The sequence below is a fragment of the Vollenhovia emeryi genome, unplaced genomic scaffold (assembly GCF_000949405.1).
Source record: "Vollenhovia emeryi isolate VEMERY1.0 unplaced genomic scaffold, V.emery_V1.0 DF939248.1, whole genome shotgun sequence".
Taxonomy (NCBI): Eukaryota; Metazoa; Arthropoda; class Insecta; order Hymenoptera; family Formicidae; genus Vollenhovia; species Vollenhovia emeryi.
The window spans coordinates 278,033-292,145 of record NW_011967118.1 but is presented as its reverse complement, the minus strand read 5'-3'; the positions used below and the strand labels follow the sequence as shown (position 1 = coordinate 292,145).

At 41.0% G+C, this 14,113-nt stretch overlaps 1 protein-coding gene across 1 annotated transcript in view; it reads right to left on the bottom strand.

Annotated features, from left to right (window-relative positions):
• LOC105559952 (oxidation resistance protein 1) overlaps positions 1–14,113 on the bottom strand; it is a 159,523-nt gene that overhangs the window by 74,301 nt on the left and 71,109 nt on the right. The window contains exon 2 of the mRNA XM_012008626.1: positions 2,428–2,534. Within this exon, the coding sequence (XP_011864016.1) occupies positions 2,428–2,534 (107 nt within the window). The remainder of the gene's footprint in view (positions 1–2,427; positions 2,535–14,113) is intronic.

The window sequence follows — 14,113 nt, the reverse complement described above, 5'->3', positions numbered from 1 at the left end:
TCCTTAAATATATGATAGAGTTATAAAATCTGTTTAACTCGCTGTTTCACCTTATATTGTGCTTACTTGCTAATCAGTTTTATTCGAGATGCGCAAACGTATAACGGTTGCTACTTGGAAATTCTAGAAATTGACAGCACCATTGTAAATCCACTGACTACCGGGACACGGTGAGTCCATGAGCCCGTCTTTTTACCTTTTGACTCTTAACTTATTAAACAATTCATTTATTTATTCAACTTATTATCTAATTCCTTTGACTGTTTTTTTACTCCTACTCTTAATGTATTAATTTATTCATTTCTCTAACTACAAAAATAACTATCTATTTATTTACTTGTAACAATTTCAGATATGATATTATGATTTTGCTGCAACAGACTCGTGAACCCATTTTGTTTCGGCATAAATAAAAATGTTCAGTTAACTTTAGGTATTTTCCGGCTATGTACATACTAAAGTGTTCTTTTTCTATATTGCGGTTTGAGCACTTGTAATGTTTCCAGATTGTACTTGAAAAAGACCCGATAAAGAGGTCGAAACGTCGTGACTAAAATAAAGATCATTATTTTTGCCAGTCTGGCCGATTTTTTAAAAAAGTTCCCTTTAGTAAATCATAATCAATCCGATAATAATTAGCTTCTAATCTAGCGTAGATCCAATTTTTATCTAATGGTAAATTATCGTTCCTTTTTACGACAATTGCGCGTTTATCAGTCGACACAGTTAACGTTATTCGACTTCTTTAATTGTTATATTATATCTCAATTGTACTGACGTTGTTTTATACACGGAGAAAATTTTCTCTTAAAATATATCCTGAAACTTATGTAATCGCGCGACAGCATGGCATTTTGAAGAGCTTTATGTGAGTTTTCTGAAATTTTATCATTTTACTAGTAATTATACTTTTGCTAGTATACATTTTACTAGTAAACTGTACAATAAAACTTGAAAAAACTCTCATAAAGTTGCTCAAAATGCCACGATTACATGATTTTTAGGGTAAATTTTAGGAAAAAAATTCTCTTTCCGGTGCTGTATTTACGCAACGTTTTGACTGTTTTATTTCTTCGATTATTCGACATATTTTTCGTTTCTTGACCAATCGATTATGATCGTTTAGTCAAAAGGTTCACAACAATGTCTTTTGTGCCTTTTGACTAAAGAATCTAAAAGCCCTCACCATCTGACCAAGTTGAAAGCGAGAGTTAACTGATTTTTGAATATTCATTGTGCCGAGCATGACTCAAATTAGAGGTTGAAAGGTTCATCTATTGTTTCCAATCATAATCGAATACAATTACATAACTTACGTGTTAAAAAATCGCGTTACATTCTCGCTGCCCAATTGTCACTTTTACTAAATTATCGAGAGTTTAATTGATTTATTTGAAGTATAGACGGCAGAGAAAAATTCATTACAAGCAACCGCCAGGCCTGTTCAAAGATTAAAGTGTGCGCGAAGATGCACGCGAAACGTGCATGTGGATAATATTTTCCTGAATTATCCGTCCCGACTAACAAAGAGATCCGGATGGCTCGTGGGCGACAATGTATATTGTGTTATACGATCGTTTCGCCGCTTCTTCGTAATCCTATCGATCTCTCGCGGCGGATTTGCGTTGCATTTATCGAAACGCTGCTCCGTTAATTACCACACCACTTTATCCTTAATCCCGCGCGTCAATTAGTCTTCATTAAAGCTCGCGTGCTGCGCTGGTATTGGTGCACGGCGCGCGTCGGTTTCGAAGTATGCGCGAGATAGGGCGATCGATCACACGTGGCACTTGTGCCACTTTGAGAAAGTAAGTCAATGTAACTCGCCCGAGTAAGGTTGCGCGCGGCTGATTCGTCGAAACAACCCGGGTCTCCGGGACCTTCGTACGGTATGGATCGCGCCGTCATCATGGTCAGCCTCTCCAATTCGCCCGCCCATCGTCGCCGACGTCACCCGGAACTTCCGCGTCGGATGCTCCGCGGATGATCGAGTGCGTGAATCCGCCCGCGACATCGGCGGACATCGCGTGTTAAATTGATCTTCGACAGCTCGCGACGCAGCGGATCGGATCGATCGCGATAGACGGGGGCAGGTGTCGTACAATGACGTATCGTTTCGAAAGTGAAAAGATAAATTGCCGCGGATGCTTAACATTGAATCCCTAATATCGAAATCGCGATAAACGGTCCGAGTGTTTTCAGTCGATTTCGAGCTTAATATGCGAATGAATTATCGAGTGTCTAAAGGAAATTATTAATTTACGAATTGAAAAGAAAAAAAAAAGATTAATCTCGCCGTCCTTTTGGAGGTGATTGAGCTGTAACGACGGTTGCGACTGAGCGGGATCGACACGCGGTCGAATTTTCACGCAAAATATCTGACGCGATATCAACTCTTTCCATTATTTAATAAAAACGTGTACTCACCTTTGGAGAGTTTATCCACGGACTCGAAGCGTCCTTCGACCTTGTTCCGCAGGGCTTCCAAATCTGGGAGAGGTGATAATCCATGATCCACGCTACGGCTCTTGCTCCTGTAATAGAGTAAACGTAGTCGTTAATTAGCTTCACCCTCGTTTGTATCCCGAGCTCGTTGCGCAACAAATTTGATTAAGCAAAGCGAAGTCTGCAAAAATAGATCGGACGAGATAGAATGAAACGAGTCGGGATGCAGGCGCTCCGTTCCGCGGCATCTTTTTTAAAAATGAAGTTTTTTTTAATTCCCCGCAATTTTCACTCCAGACTACGAAATATCGATATCGCAAAACTGTTGGAAAGGACGATCGTTCGAAAGGAAGGTCGGAGTGGCTCGAGATGCGAATGGAAAATGATAACGAACGCTCGGTGTAACGAAGACATACGCGCGAGAATATCGAGTAATGAAAAGATATTTCTATTTGCAAGTTTACGTCCCTGGAATGGAATCAAGTCGCCGGCACATTCGGAAATAGAGCCGGGAGGGCCCGCTCGCGTCCACTTGCCCTCGCGGTACCGTGGGACGTACGCGGGTTAGACACTAATAGTTTGGCGCGGCGCTATTTGTAAAACGCTCAGCTCGGTGGAGGCAATCTCGCTTAGCCATAACAAAACGCAATTTCGCGATGCAACGGACCGTGCACTGTGCAGGTTGCCTCCATAAGTCGAGACGTCCACGGACGCGTGGCCGACAAAGATAAAGACCAATGAGATCCCTGCGAACGGGCCTGAATAACGCGGTGCAACGCGGCGCGAAAACAAAAAGAAGAACCGTGAATGGAAAAAGTCGGTGAATGAACTTGCGTTATGTCGTAGCGACGGCTCGTTGCTGCCGCATTTCCTCCGGGATTTCCTCAATTTTGACTTTTCCGAAACGTAGATTTCTACGATTCACATCGAAGGGGAGACACGGCGCGTTACTACACACACTTCTTCTTACGGGCTAGGCTTACCGTGTCGGTAAAAAAGCGACGTTTTCGAAAACCCTGAGATTCTGTTTAAAAATCTCTCTTCGCATTCTTTATACGCGCTCTTTTCACGTACAATCTTGCACGTGCGTTTCTAATATAGGAAGCACAACAATACTACATTCTAAACACCAACGACAGTAATGAGATCATAACTATTTATAATACTTAATTCTCGCTGTTGAAGTCCAGAGAAGATAGAGAAGTGACAAGACGACGATGTGTTTTGCATACCTGGTATAAATCGCCGAGGTGTTCTCCGTCGACTTCGAGCTCGTGATATCCTGGGACATTCGCCTGGACCTGGGATGCAACAGACAATCCAAAACAAAGGTGGTGAAAACGCATGCAATCTACGTGCGCGGGAGCTTAAAAAAAAACTAAAATCATAATTAAATTGGAAGAAAAAGTTAACTGCAGCGTACGCTTGGAAAGTAATTTATGTCCGGGGAACCTGAAGGTATTTCAACCTCTCGCGGAATATGATGTGCGACCTTGCGTGCTTGACGCTTTAATTCGTAAATACGTGAACAGGCGATTTATCAAGTGCGGCGTGTTCCTCGCAGTTTCGCGTAGATCAAAACGGTATTAATTCATCGTGTCTGCTTGCGAAACAAGTTTTCGTTGAAAATGACAATTCGAAAAATTCCTTTCTCCCGTTACAATCGATAAAAATGTACGGTTAAGGTAACAACGCTGCCTTTTCCAAAATGTTTATGTCCTGCGTGAAAACATGTTTTCGTTTGAAGATCTCATTTCCAAGCGTACGGCAGCAACTGCCAAATCAAATTAAGAAACAAGCGTGGGTGCAAGAGGCGACTCGGCAGGAGCAAAATGCTTCGCGATCGGCGATAAAACGTTCGGGAAGTCAAGTCGAACTAATTGTCAGACAACTATTAATCGTGATGCACCATGCATGACGGAGAGACCGATATGGTTACCACATGTCTAATTAGGGTTGGCACAACCCCAATAAATAGTAATATTTGGGACAGCTATACAGGGTGAGTCGTAAAGGCTGTCCCAACCTTTTACCATAACAGGTGAATTACCGACCGCAACTGTAGCCAACTTGGAAACAAATAGATTAAATCTCATTCTACATGTTTCAATCATGTAATGTCTAATTACGTTTCTCGAGAAATAATTAGATATTACATGATTGAGACGCGTGCAACGAGATTTTATCCAGTTTTTCCCGAGTTGGCTACAGTTGCGGTCGGTAATTCACCTCTTATGGTAAAGGGTTGGGACAGCCTTTACGACTCACTCTGTATGTGGTTGTCATACCCACATTGGTACGATAAGTAGCGGAGACAACTATATATGCGTTTTGTGCGGCAAGCTCAGTGAATGTTGCAACACAAAACAATGTAGATGCCCCTACTATTTATACGGCATTGTAATTTTAATTATTTTCGCTTTAACCGGTCTTTCCGCGTGGCACTCTATCGGATGCACATGCAGCTGCGTTACTTGTCGCGATCCGTGCTGCGACAAGTGCTATCCGCGGAAATGCGCCCCGCACTTCGCGCGCCGGCACTCAATTCGGTCAATTTGAGAGGTAACGTCCGCGCGCACCCGCGCGGGAGGCTGCGTCCCTTCTGCTTTGCGCTAATTGCATCAGGCGCTTAAATTCGTTTGCATTCGACGCGGCTTAGCGCGTTCGCTCATTATCTTACCGTTCCGAAACAGTGTCCCTCGTTTGCCAATACGGTGAGAGATTCGCTGCCTCCTTGAAATAACGTGCGACAGCACCTTTTTTTCGCGCAGTAAAATAATTTACAGAAATATTTTTTTCTGTGAATCTTACACGTTGCGTAAAATCGATTTAAGAAGAGGAACTCGTTCATTCTTTCGTCGCAGCTTAAGGGGATCCTAAAGCGGTCGGTTTTATCGACATTCTTTGTTAGAAGTAATCTTTTAATTGGCTTTATAGAAATGCAAAACTCTTTTACGGAATTAAAGTACGCAGCAAAATCTAGACTATGCTGGTCGACTTTATATCAAAAACGGGAAAAAAATTAAAAATTTTACTAATGTTGGTGAAACCGGGCCTCAGCAGCGCACATTTCTCTGCGCCAGCCCCAAAGCAAGGTCAAATATCTAAACTGACGCCCAAAAAGCCTATGTACGCCACAATGCCATCAGCGGTTTACCCCTCGTTCCAGGCAGAAAATTGATGAAAGATCTAAAAAAAAGTTTCCATACGATTGCGGTTGTCTTTATCGTTCAACGCTGTAAGATTTGGCAACTCGGTAGCGACTCGAAACAACACGAGCCAAAAGGCGCGCACGTGTGTACACTGAAGAAAACTAAGAGAAACCGTTTTACGTTTCGGAAGATGTAAATTCGGAACTTTGCGCCGTATATTTGAATGCAGAGCGAGGAAATAGTAATGTACGAAACACCGGCGCGCTCTCGGACGTGATTGATTTTAATCGCGCGACCGCGCGGTTTCTTCGCAATTTGTTTAGCAGAGCCAGACATTATCGGCGATCGGGCGGTATAAATTATGTTATTGCGCTAAACCGTACGGCGCGCCAATAATTAACCGTCGAAACTGTCCGAAGGCCGGCGAAATTAATGTCACCGCGCGACATTTCGGGTATGAATAAAATGAATTGTCGAGTAATATTTAATTAAGTGGCCGAAACGTGCGCGCAGTTTTCACCTGACCCGGGTAAATATACGCGGACAGGCATAAATAGCTCTGGCACAATTTCGATGGCCCCTTGTTTACGCGCCCGTTGCTTTCACGCTCGGGCAATACCTACTCACTTCGCCAGGAAAACAAATGTTTGCGTAACACCTCGCGGTGTCGCGAATCCGCGACTTTCCGCGACGGAGGGCGCCGAGGTAAGGTATTTGCCGAGAAACGTACGTACTTGACGATCGAGCGACGAAGCGTGCATAGCATTACGTTAATTATGCATTATGTTAATTATGAAAATCGCGGCGCGAGTTGAGAGTACAATTAATAAGCCGCTGAGCGCCAGGCGAGTTCTCGGCTATCGCGGAGATAAATAATAAATTCGCAGCCCGAGCCAATCGGACCTTCAACGGAACACACAACCGCATTCTGAAATATTTACCCGTCGCTACGCAATACCGGGACTTTTTAATCCCCCCGAGCCCGAGTCGCAAACTCATATATTCTTCCCAGAGCTGTTTACTTTGTGCACCGAATTTACGAATCAATCTCTGAAATTCTCTTTAGCTAACGAGGCCGCCTAGTTTGCTCGAGCGTGTGACATGGGAACGGAATGGCAATAAAGGAATGACGCAATTATTTACTTTGAAAAATCAAACGATTGAAATCTCAGTAATGCCAGTCGAAGATGTCTCGAAAGTGCTTCTTTACTACTAGTGTTTCGATTGTTACCGTAGCGCCTGGAAGTAGGCAACTGGGAACAGCTGCGCGCATGTCTAATGGACGACAAAGTAATTGTTTTCGCAGGCGTTTCCGTTATTCAAGTTTTTTCAGTTTCACAGTTTAAGTCACATATTTGGTAAGCAGTGATGACGATTTAACAAACAGTTTGATGCCAAGGTGTGCCATGTTTATTGGGTGGATGAGTAAAAGATGTAGAAAAGACATAAAAGAGAATAACGTGGATACTCTCTGAATGTTAAAAGAGAACACGAAAAGAAAAATGTAGCTGTTCGTAGCTAAGAACTGCATGCGGCAACTAAATTTCAGTTGTAAAATACGGACAGCTAATATTTAGTTGTGATAGCTAAATATTTTGTCACTGTGTCCATTGTATTAGGTGCGACGGCAAACTGTTTGCTATGGTTTAGCAATTTATAGTTATGGCAGCAAAATACTTTTAGCCGAGGGGGAAACCGCTGAGGGCATTGTGGTTTACAGATTCGCGGCATTGCTGGGCATTACTAGGCATTTTTTGGGCAATAGTTTGGGCACTAGGCCTTGCTGGGGCATAATAAAGATAAAATAAAATAAAATAAGATAAAGTAATGCCCGCTAGGCATTGGTAGGCATTGGTGTACAAGATTTTGGTCAGCGGTTTCCCCCTCGCTTTTAGCAAACCACACAGAAAAAAATGAGTGTCAGATCAACTCTTATGTACTCAAATGAACGCGTTCATTGTTTTGTATACCATATACGCAACAATCTTCTTAGAAGCATTGAATAATCTTACATTCCAACAATATTACAGTCATATTTAAATACAATTGTCACTTCAAAAATACATATTAAATTATTTTAATCATTATAATCTTCGATTTGAAAATATGTCATTTTCTATCCAATATCGTTTCCTGTCCATTCAAGAAAATTATTCTTAAATAATAAGCATATATTTGTTTTGATTGAATTATATAAAATTGCTTCACTCAAGTAAGTTTTTCTTTCTTTAACGCAACATAATCTCGTTTCAAGATTTTCACGTTGAGACTAAACCTATTTTCAAAAGAAGAACATTCTTTTTTTCTGCGCGTGATTAGCTACGGTATCGAAAAAATTTTTTTCAGTGCATATTATTGCCGTGAGCTTGGTATTAGATATTGCCATATTTGTCAAACGAAATTGCAGCGAAATCAAAGCAGATTTATTGCCACAGGTTTCAATAGACTCTTCTGTTTTTATTCGGAAAGAATTTTTCAATTTTGTTTGAAAAGACCGCTTTTCCTTTTATTATTAGCTTCTAAAATTTTTGCAGTTCGTCCCTAAAGGATGCTTATTTAGCGTCATTATTATTAAATTAATTATCAGTTTAATTACGCGTATTTCAGTTTGTGTTTCTCTCAAGACCAACAGCAGTTTCTCGGCGCAGTTGGTCGAGTTGGAAACGTACGTGCAAAAACATTATTATGCAGTAACCTCCGATCATACAAAACATATTACTTGTGTTATCACATTCGTTATTTTACATAACAAACTCTTATAAATATTTGCTATAAATAAAAATAACAATCACATGTACATACATCATTACCTCAAAAATAATCAAGCAAATCTTACTGAGGAGATTAATAGAGGAAAGTCCGCTATTGCGAGACAAACTCCTAAAATGAGATAGCAGGGTTTTTATTAAATTAACAGGCATCATCTATTGGTTCCACCATGAATTTATTGCTTTTGAAGTGGAATCTGTTTAGTGAAAAGTTAATTGTTAGATCGCGCAGTCGTCGCGATAAAAGATTTGCGATTGACTTTGGACCGCAAAAACCTGCTGTCTGACATTAGAAGCTTATCTCATAATATAGCACTTTTCTCTAGTAACACCGAAGGGAACACGTCGCGGTAAGATCTAACGCAGTGCGTCGAAAGACGCGAGCAGCGAACTGCAGGTAGGGCTTTATTTAAACCGGGACAAAACGATCGCGTTCGAAAACGACGAAAGTCACGTCGTCGGGTGAGAAAGAAAGTGGCCCGGTCCACGCATTTTGATTCACCGGGAAAAAAGTTGCCGGCGGACGCGCGACGGTGCAAAATGGACGGTTGATTCGCTCGCGATCGAGCAGCTAACAGTTAATAACGCACAGTTTCGGATGACCTCCTTACGCTCGAGCGCGACTCAAATGGCTCGAGTTACGTGTCCGTGCGGTAATCCGCCGGCGCTGGTAGCGGACGGTACGTGCACAGACGGGTATCGGCCGGCGAGCTGCGTGACCGAGATCACGCGCGTCGACCGGCGCGGCGTGTGCGCGAGGCGCTTCTTACACGCGCGATGAAACTAGGATCGCCGCGCATCGACGGACCGTCGAGAGAGAGAAAGGTGACACGGACACGCGGGCCGTTTCGACATTTCCTGCGACAACCGCCCGACGTCGTTATTCCTCCCCGTCCCTCCTGCCCCGATGACTCTCGGTCTCTTCCGACAGCACGCGCGTCAACGGGAAACCTCCGCGACCTCCTATCCACCGTGGCGAAATCACGGGGACGATTCGTTGTCAGCGGATGTTAATCGAGCGACGGTGACCGCGATTAAGATTAAACGAGCCGCTTGAGCGAAGTCGCCTGCATTGTTTCTTAACACGGCGGCGGTTCGCAATGGGATTAAGTATCTCGCGAGCAAGTTCGAAATCTGTTGGCGTTGGCCGAACTCTCTCCGATTGCTTCGAAAAGTAAAAACAGTACTTTCTCAACTAGACTCGAACCTGAACGAAGTAGGTTCCTCAGCTCTTTATGAGTGTCTTTGAAAAATGTTAGAAGAATATTACTGCCACGTGGAGACTCGAACTTGAATCGAGTGCACTCGAATCTTTTATGAGTATTTTCTTCGGATCAAAGCGCCAATTTCTTTTTAGTATTTTCATTTTCGAGAATTACAAATGTTACAGTATCAATCGTTGAAATTGAACGTAATAAAAATATGATAAAAATTATACATTCTGTTAACTAACAACTTTATTCTTTAAGTTCGAGTGCTACTTGTACAAATTCGTTTCTTTACGATGGAAACTATTTATAAGGACATCACGAATCCTACGGGGACAATTTTTTCTTCAAATTTATCCTGAATCGTGTAATCGTCGGCATTTCAAAAAATGTTATAAGGCTTTGCTAAAATACTACAATTTTAACATAGGTCCTTTAAGATATAAAATCAATTAGAAATTAAAGAGGCCGTTTAGGACCGGGCATAGGTGTACGTAGCCAGTTAAATTAAATTATTTAAGTGAATTCATACACCGTATTTTTTCCCCACTTATCCTGTGCGCCAGTTACATACTAGTCTTAAAACACAGGTTAATCCCCGTAAGTGGAAGTGTTATCGTCAGTGAATTCACGCTATCATATTAGATGCTACTGTGTAGCATTATTAAAATAATTTATAAGCGTGAATTCACTGACGATAACACTTCCACTTACGGGGATTAACCTGTGTTTTAAGACTAGTATGTAACTGGCGCACAGGATAAGTGGGAAAAAATACGGTATATGAATTCACTTAAGTAATTTAATTTAACTGGCTACGTACACCTATGCCCGGTCCTAAACGGCCGCTTTGCTAAAATTTTACCATACATTCTACCAGTAATTTTATTGTTAGTATAGTTTATTAGTAAAATGTATGGTGAAATTTCGGAAAAACCCTCATAAAGTTCTTGAAAATGCCATGTTGTTCCACAATCACGTGATTTTCAGGATAAGTTTTAAGAGAAAATTCTCTTCACATACGAAAATTATATAATCGTGAGACAACGGCATTTCCAAGAATTTTATGGGTTTTTTAAATTTTACATTTCACTAATAACTACTAGTAGAATGTATGGTGAAATTTCAAAAAACTCTCGTATACAGTTGTTAAAAATGTCATGTTGTCCCACGATCACATGATTTTCAGGGTAAGTTTTAAGAGAAAACTCTCTCCGTATATGAAAATTATATAATCGTGAGACAACGGTATTTCAAAGAATTTTATGGGTTTTTTTAAATTTTACATTTCATTAATAATTACTTATAGTAAAACGTATGGTAAAATTTCCAAAAACTCATACAGTTGTTCAAAATGCCAAGTTGTCCCACGATCACATGATTTTCAGGATAAAGGAAAATTCTCTCCGACATTCGTTCTGCAATTCGAAAGTATTGTAACTAGTGGGGACCTCCAAGTCGCAAGTACACAATGTATGAAACTGTATTCCCTACGAAAATTACTCTAGTCCTAGAAAATCAAACTTGTTTACTGGATTTCACCCGGATGTTCAAGTACACATCGAACTTGATCCCATCCTTAGGTGCAAGGTAACAATGAGATATCGTATAAACATGCTGAAGAAAAAGACGAAGAAGAGGCAAGAGTTCAAGAACGATCAGACAAACAGCTCAAGAACAAGATTATTCATACGCGTGTTTGCATAATGATTGAAAAGTATCGTGCATATTCTATTTTCCAGACACTTTTTCGACGAAATACACGCCTTTCAAATCTATCTATATAACATAAAAGAATAATCAAGCTCATCAATCGACATTAACCGGCCAATGTTTTAATACAGAAAATTTGTTGCCCGATGCAAAATTTGTAAAAGTTATAACTGTATAATTGTTTTCCAAACACGCCGTTTGGACCGTCGAAAGTTGGACTCGCCAATATTACGCGTTACACTTCTGGGATCAGAATGCATAAAATAACGCAACTGGTGAGACGTGCGTCGTCCAAGGGCACGTAATAAATGCGCCGCTCTATCACCAAGTTTTACGCGCGAATTGACTTTATTCTCCTATTATCATATTTCATAAAGCCGCCACGCCGCCAAATTGGCAAGACGAGGGCATCGTGCCAAAATGATTTCCTTTCGCGGTACATCGCGCCGCTCGACATCTCCAACCCGAATTGAACACGTCCGGTCCGCATTAAATTCAGGCGTTTTACGCCGATAGGACTTTATTGTGCGCGTACGTTCCGTAAACACGTTCGTAGGAAATCTTTTATTATTCTGCACGTACATTATTGTTATTATTATTTCCGAAGAACTTGGGAGAATCGCTCGTAAGATTTACGGGCGATAAACAATATTCCATCGCGGACGGTAACTGCCACTCCGCAAGCGATAATCGTGCTATTATATGGTTATGCTACTTTTTTTTTTAATGATACGCAGCACGATATTGGCTTCGTAAAGTTCCTTTGTGACGCGCAAATCGATCGACATCGTCCGCGTATCGTAGCCCGTGAAGCGACTCATATTATTGCGTATCCGCGCTTCTTCATTGTGTCTGGCATACATTATCGTACCTTTAATTATTATGATTAGCATTAAGACGATGAATTGTTCATCTTTCAACGATAGGATGGAAAATGCTTTCGGTCGCACGTCTGCGAGGCTCTAAATCCGTCTCCGGCAGGTACGAAGGAAACTCGATAAAACCAAGACGCGGATTCCCCCGTTCTCCGTTAACGAGCCGGCCAAGCAAACACGGCCGAGCATCGGTGTTTCCATCGGGCAACAACGTGAGGAGAGATGTTCTTCCCCGTCGTTGTCCGACTCGTTTAACGATCGTCCCGGAACCGCAAGGATGAAACTCGTTGTCCTCGACAACGATGGGTCGATATCTACGCCAAACTCCGTCACCGGAAGACAAACTTTACCGGAGGAAAGAGAGATGCGGGACGTGTGTGCTTGCGAGAGAGAGAGATAGTCTGCTCTGTGTCAGTACATCTGTGTGGCAATCAGGTTGTTCGGGAACAACGTTGGCCGCCGAGACGGAAACTCCGCTGGCTGTCGGCGTTGTTTTAACGAGGCGGGGCTCCGGGAATTCGCAAAGGATAAACTCGATTTGTGCCGCCTCGTGTGCCACAAACCGCGTTACTTTATGACGTAAACTTGCCCGTATAATGTAATCGATGTAATGTACCGTATGGTACTGTCGCGGCAAGATCGAAGTGTCCGGAAGTGCCGCCCGAAACGCCGGTCGCTCTGGGAACGAATCTGATTGAGATACTACGGAATATCAAGAGTATATCACTAATCAAGTCGGATTAAAGTACGTGGAAAGAATTTTCTTTCATCATGAATCACGTAATCGTGGGACAACGTTTTGAACAACTTTGTGAGTTTTTTCTTGAAATTTTACTATACATTTATAGCGACTACGAAGCCAAGACCGGATGCTAGTGTCCAAATGATTTTAATTTTTTTAATTTATTGCGAAAAATTTACGTCAGCCAGGGTTTGGCTCTTATATCCTTATTAGGTACTTCGTATTCACGATTTCACGTCAGAGCCTTATGAATTTTGTTTGTTACATTTAAATAGTAATTTTATTCCAGAAACAAAAAGGGGATATCTCATTATAACATTTACATTTTTACATATCTGCTATATATACTTCAAAACGTATCTCGAAATATTTACATATTAATACGAACATACATGGTAAAAAGTTTGTAAAATTTTAAACATTTTTTACTAGTAAGATGTATGGCAAAATTTAAAAAGAACTGATAAAATTCTTTGAAATGCCATGTCACGATACATTTCACTAGTAAGAAATGTATGACAAAATTTCAAAAAACTCATAAAATTTTCCAAATGCTATGTTGTATCACGATTACATAATTTTTAGAAAAAAATTTTTTCCGTATAGAATGAGATAAAAGGTACCACTGGAGAAAATACTGAGTAGGTATAATCATTTCAAGATTCTTTCTATAAAAAAACTAGTAGAAAACGTATCTAAAGAGACTAACAATAAGCTATTTTGTGGATATTAAAATCGAAGACAGCAGACAATTAATTGCGTAACGATAATAGTTCCGTTTTCAAAGTACCTAATATTCTAAACGCGAAATAAACAGCACGGAAAAAAAAATTAGCTGCTGTAGCTAAATAACTTAGCAAAAAATGGACAGCTAATATTTTTAGCTATCACAACTAAAAATATTAGCTGTCCAGTTTTTGCTAAGTTATTTAGCTACAGCAGCTAATTTTTTTTTCCGTGAGTACAACATTTTTTATTTCTTAAAATAATCAATCAGAAAACGATTTAACGTTATTGGGCTTTGATTAATTTGATCCTGGAACGCAACGTCTGGTTCATATTGCCATTACTTCCTCGTACGCTTTGGCAATTGCTTTCGTCTCTACACAATTGGCATTCTAATCGTCCTTAATTCATACCGGCGCGGGATTTTTCTTTTTCCCCGCTGACGAAAATTACCTGCCGTGACTCACGGCAACGTGGAAATTCC